The sequence below is a fragment of the Echinops telfairi genome, unplaced genomic scaffold (genome assembly GCF_000313985.2).
Source record: "Echinops telfairi isolate 266 unplaced genomic scaffold, ASM31398v2 ScPeMD7_2;HRSCAF=8, whole genome shotgun sequence".
NCBI lineage: Eukaryota > Metazoa > Chordata > Mammalia > Afrosoricida > Tenrecidae > Echinops > Echinops telfairi.
The window spans coordinates 69,448,207-69,454,493 of record NW_022103898.1 but is presented as its reverse complement, the minus strand read 5'-3'; the positions used below and the strand labels follow the sequence as shown (position 1 = coordinate 69,454,493).

Sequence of the window (6,287 nt, the reverse complement as noted above, 5' to 3'; positions counted from 1 at the left end):
GAAGTGTAGTGGTTTATGGCTTGGGATGCAGTTTGGAACCACCAGCCGCTCCTTGGGAGAAAGATTGAGGCTTTCTACTCCCAAAGAGTTACAGTCTCAGAAACCCACAGGGGCGGTTGTGCTCTGTCCTTGAGAGCCCATATGAGTTAGAATCGACTGGATGGCAGTGAGTTGAAAAACTGAACTTCCCTCTGATGAAGACCTGTCACTACTGGGCAGAGTAGCAATGTGACTGAGTTGTTCAGAGCACAGGCTCTGGAGCTGAGACTTGTTATATGCTACTGCGTCTGTTCCAACTCATAGCGACCCCGGGTGGCAAAATAGAACTACTCAGAATGGTTTGCTGTGCTGCAGTACTTACAGGGGCAGATTGTCAGATCTTTCTCTCACAGGGTGGCTGATGGGTTTAAACAACCAGCCCTTTGGTTGGCAGCGTAGCACTTACCCACTGTGCCACAAGTGCGCTTCGGAGCTGGGACTACATGGATTGACATTCCAGCTCATCAGTTGTTAGCTGTCTGGCCATAAGCAGGTTTTTGAACCACCTATGCTGGGTTTCTTCATGTTTAAAATAAGGTGGAACTGTGAGAATAAATGCATTGATGGATGTAAAGGGCTTAGAACAGTATCTAGCACATAATCACCACTATAAAGGTGTTGTTGTTACAAGTTTTGTTATTTTTACTTTTACTAAAATAGGTGCTGCAATACTTCCCTGCAACTCAGGTCCTCTTCTTCTTTGTCTCTGTCACTGTACATCCATGCGCCTTCCCAGATATGCTTTATTGACACATTCATTGGATTTATATGTTCAGATCGATTGCAAATGGACCTGGGACCCATTCTCTCTCTTTAAGGAATGTTGGATGTCTGCTTATCTCAATCATATGTTGATTTATACTTTCATTTCATAGGGAAACTTTTTAACAGAGGAATCCTCCTCCTAGTCCTCATGGCCTTTGCTCATCACAAAAGATAGCCTTTTATTATTTTCATGCATAAGAATGGTTTTAAGATATATAAACATCTACCCATTTTATAAAATAAGCTTCCTGCTGACCATTCATCACCAAATCAAAAAACCAAACTCCCTGCCATTGAGTTGATTCAGACACATAGCAACCCTCTGTAGACCCACCCCTGTGGGTTTCCAAGACAGTAAATCTTTATAGGAGTGGGAGGCCTCAATGTTTTCCCTCAGAGCAGCTGGTGTCAAACTGCTTACCTTGTGGTTAGCAGCCCAAGGCATACCCCACTGTGCCAAGAGGGCTCCTCTCTCTATTGATCACAGTGAGTGAAAATTTGTATAACTAATACTAATGATTAATGGGGTGGCTGCTTTCTGATAATAGGCAGCCATCACTGCTGCCTTCCAAGCCCGGAGCCTACAAATGCCGGCGGGCCTAGCCAACGCCCACAGCAGACGCTGCCTTATGCTGGGAATGAACTGGTGGCACAGCTGCTGGACAGATGAGGCCAGGAAAAGGCGCTACAGGGATTGGGGTATGTCCTGGAGCCCCCACTGCTCGTTTACTCTGGGGACTTTGGATTTAAAAACCATTATGGGTAAATATTTCTTTTAAAGAATGAGAGCTGTGCTTTCGTTTTTAAAAGCAAAACAAAACAAACCTATGGGACCACAGGTGTATGTGCAGTGGGTTGCCCAAATGATCATTAAGCAATGCGTCCCTGTGTATGATTGACAAATGCTTTACACCTCAGTCATGTCTTAGAACTAGCATTCCAGGACAGTAATATCAAGGTAAACAAAGATATGTCATTCAGGGCATAGCTAAAGGTTCAAGGTATTAGTAGATATTCTTAACAAATTACCCTGATGTAAACATTTTTAGTCACTTAACTATTATATAGTCAGAAATGGAAATGAAATACTGTTAAATCACTTTTAAAGTTGTCTTCAGCAAATTGGCATAAAGCAAGCTTTCAAACAATGGGCGGTACCAAGGGGAGTGTATCATTAATGTCTCCACAGCAATGGAAGATAATGCACCTTAAAGAACTGTTGGAGGGTTAAATGACAACCCTTTTAAGGTTCCTATCTATATAAAAGGCACTAAGAACTGTTAGTTTTCTCTCCCAGTCATAATAAGCAATCAAACCAAGATTATAGCATATGACTAAAGATTCAAAGGCTTTTAACAGGCTGTGAAGAATCAAGGACCAGTGTGATTAATTTTAAAATAGATTATATGGGGTTTTTCTCTAGTTAATGTATAAAGCTTTGAAATATTTCAGTGTTACTGGTTTTCTTTTTTTTTTTCTGAGTTCAAGTTTAATACAACTACAAAAGATCAATGGGCTTATGCCCCACTACTAGTACATGATACACATCAGCTGCCCTGCCCCAAACAGCTCAGGGTCATTTTCACTGGGGTGTAGAAAGACGGCCCCTCCCCAGCCCCTACAAAAAAAGCCTATCATATTATCAAATACCATGTTCTCAGTAGAGTCTAACGCCTTATGTTTGAAACACAAAGAAGAATACAAAAGAGGTTTTATTTGTTTTTCACAAGGCTACTGATTGCAGCCTAGCACTGAAATGTTCCAGTGCTCACTTCTGCTTGGCGAAATACTCTCTGCTCTTCTGGACATCAGGCTTGATAGTATCACTGCCAGGCTTCCAACCAGCTGGACACACTTCTCCATGTTTATCCGTGAATTGGAAGGCCTGAACCAGTCTTAGAGTCTCATCCACAGAGCGGCCAACAGGGAGGTCATTTACAGTGATCTGCCTAAGGATTCCTTTCTCATCAGTGATGAAGAGGCCCCTAAACGAGATGCCTTCAACCACCTTTAAGACCCCATAGTCCTGAGCAATGGTGCGCTTGGGGTCTGATACCAAAGGGATGTTCATAGACCCTAGACCTCCTTCTTTCTTGGGTGTGTTGATCCAAGCCACATGGCAGAAGTGAGAATCAAAGAAGCACCAATCACTTGGCAGTTAAGTTTCTTAAATTCTTCTGCCCTGTCACTGAGAGCAATGATCTCCGTAGGGCACACGAAGGTGAAGTCAAGAGGATAAAAAAAATAACACTATGTATTTTCCTTTGTAGTCATTCAGGCTGATATCTTTGAACTGACTGTCAGGCATAACAGCTGTAGCTTTGAAGTTGGGGGCAGGGTGCCCAATTTTGGCAGTTCCTGATGACATCACATTAGTAGCAGGGGTGCACTAAAGGAGCGAGCACCAGTCACCAGCCAGGAAGAGAGCGTTGTTACTGGTTTTCTAAGTAGCATCTATTATAAAAGTGTGAGTTATAGAGCATGCCTAAACCTTTAGAAAAATACAGTGAAGAACAGAGAGAAACTAATCCAACAAAGTCCCGCTTGCCAACCATCCGGAACTAACAAATTCCAGCTCTCCGTCATATTTGCTCTACATATTTAACTTTCCTCTTTAAAAGAATTAAAATATTTCTAATCAAACTGAAGCTTTCTAATTCTGTTTCCCCATCTTTCTCGTCCTTCTTCCTCTGAGGCAGCCACTACCAGGAACTTGGTGTGCGTCTTTTTATATATATATACATATATAGTAGATTATGTGTGCATAGGCATACATATTTTTCTTTCTAAAATTTTTAACTTACATTAACTTTTCAAATTATCATATTTTATGAAATGCTTGATTTCCCCTAGCATTTAGAAATACCCTGGAGACTTAACCCTCTGTAGAATGTTCATAGTGTCCTCCACCTTCTCACTGCATCGATGCTTTGTCACCCACTAATTCAGACAGAGATGAAGAGCGTAATAGCAGGCTGGAGACTTTGGACTTTAATTAAGCATGTTTTGGGTTTGTACTACACAGCCTGATTTGCAGTCTTACCTATCCGGCCCAGTACTTATTTTGAATGGGGTTAAAACCATTCAAAAGATGACTGAATTTTTTATTACCATCTGTCTATATCTAAAGCTTCCCATTAATCTGTTGCCACACTCCATCTTCTAGACTTGCTCAAAAGAATTTGTGTTGTACACATGATTACATTTCTAGAAAGAATATGGATTAAATGTCATTATGGAGTGACTATAAACTAATTAACAAGTTCTGATTCCAAATGGCTGCACCCTTTTTTGTATATTTGTCTGTTATTTTTTTAACAGCTTCATCACTGGGCCCGCAGTAGTACCAGGATACTTCTCCATTGATGTGGATAATGTGGTGCTCATTTTGAATGGGAGAGAGAAAACCAAAGTCTTTTATGCCACTCAGTGGTTACTTTATGCTCAAAATTTAGTGCAAACTCAAAAGCTCCAGCATCTTGCTGTGGTTTTGCTTGGAAATGAACATTGTCATAATGAATGGATAAGTCAGTTCCTGAAAAGAAATGGAGGCCCTGTTGAGCTCCTTTTCATAATCTATGACAGCCCCTGGATGAATGGAGTCGATGTCTTCCAATGGCCTTTAGGAGTGGCAACGTAAGTATAAAATCTATATGCATTTCTAGACTCGTAAGACCTCAATTTCCGGATTGGGAAGCTAGTGTGTAAAATGTGCAGAAGCTTTTGTCCTTTTGGTATCATTAAGTGCAGTCTTTCCTGGAGGCGCAAATGTGGCTTTGTCTCATGCTTCAGTAACAATAATGATGTCTTTGAAGTGTGTTATCATTTTAGGAAGACGACAAGTAAGTAAAGTTTCTTATTTGTGTTTTGAAACTCCAAGGGGTCAGATGAATTTTTGGGGGGGTGGGGGAGGTCAGATGAATTTTACAGCTCATTTGAAGTGTCTTAGAGAGATACTTAGCAGAGTTTCTTAAAACAGTTGTAGAGTCTATGTAAATGGATAGTTTTTGTTTTTCATTTTAATGCGCCTTTAAACCTTATTGGAGGGGCAGCAGGAACCCTGGTGGTGCTGCAGGCTCAGCATTGGGCTGCCAACCGCAAGGGAGAAAGATGAGGCTGTCGCTACCATAAAGATCTACAGCCTCAAAAACCCAGGGTAAAGGACTACCTACAGGGTTGCTCTGAGTTGAATCCTCCAGAAACAGTAGGGTTTGGGTTTAAAGGCAACAATATTAAAATACGTTGGCTTTGAAAGGATTGTAATATGTTCAGATCTGTCATTAAGACTGGTTGAGTTTAGACAAATTGGGGGTGTACAATGAGGGGTCAATTATATGATAGCTAAAATTTCTCAATATATGTCTCCCGCTCTAAAGTAGAAAATATATTTCTTATCTTTCTGTTATAGAAAGCTTTTAATTGAGAATAATAAATTGACATTAAGATTGTCACTTATCTATAAACTTCTTAAAGGCTGGAACTTTTGTCTTATTTTGTTCACTGCTCTTGCCAGAGCCTGGACCAGTACCTGGCACAGAGGACAGACTCAGTAAATGTTGTTTGAGTGGCTGAATTATGAAAAAGCTTACAGACATGATTTTTGTCAACTCATATATTCAGTCTCCTTCCACTGGCTGTCAGATGTGGCCTTAGACTACAGATGTGGCCTACACAAATGTCACCCAGGAAGTAGATTAATAAGCTATATTTCTAGGTCCAACCCTCTGATATCTGACTCAGTAGGTTTGAAAGAAAAAGACTTTTTGTCTACCAGAAATAAGACCCTTTCTCTGAAAACTCTCTCTCTCTTCAATAGAGTCCATATACTCATTCCGCACCTAGCAGTGTGGGTAGGCACTGAAGACCAGGTAATTGTGCAAAAGTCAGCATTATGAAAAAGTGGAGGATAGTTACAAAATGGAAAATGACTACATCATTACATAACTGCCAACCCATGGGACTCATACTCAGTCAATCTGATGTGTAACCATAGCCATCACAGCCGGTGTAACACTCACCTCACAGCATTCCTTGGTGCCAGATCTACATCATTAGTGAGAAAATTGTCAAATAGTAGTGTTTTTAAAATTGTTTTCATGAGTGCAAAATGTCAAATAACATGATAGTTGCTTAAGTGAGGAGTAGATGCATTTTTAAAATGCTTTCAAAGAAAATAACTTTGCATATCCTACTCACACAGTGTAGAACAGACACTCTGCAATTCTAGTGGTGTTCAACTAGGCCTGTATCTTTCTCTTAGATCAGATCTCAGCCGGGGAACATTTTACCCCACAGGAAACATTTGGTAATGTGTAGAGGCATTTTGCTTGTCACAAAAGTCATCAACACCAAGTCTGAGAAACTGTTATAGACAGCTATGTAAACCTCTGCTCTTAGAGGAAGTTATGTTTCAGACACAGTGTCATCCCTGTGTTTCCAGATGTCATTTCAATGGGTTCCTGATGGAATGAAATGTTATTGTT

General features: G+C 40.6%; 1 protein-coding gene and 1 pseudogene across 1 annotated transcript in view; one reads left to right on the top strand and one right to left on the bottom strand.

Annotated features, from left to right (window-relative positions):
* RXYLT1 (ribitol xylosyltransferase 1) overlaps positions 1–6,287 on the top strand; it is a 26,034-nt gene that overhangs the window by 11,123 nt on the left and 8,624 nt on the right. Inside the window, exon 4 of the mRNA XM_004700483.3 lies at positions 4,126–4,440. Within this exon, the coding sequence (XP_004700540.1) occupies positions 4,126–4,440 (315 nt within the window). The remainder of the gene's footprint in view (positions 1–4,125; positions 4,441–6,287) is intronic.
* LOC101639825 lies at positions 2,532–3,172 on the bottom strand (annotated as a pseudogene).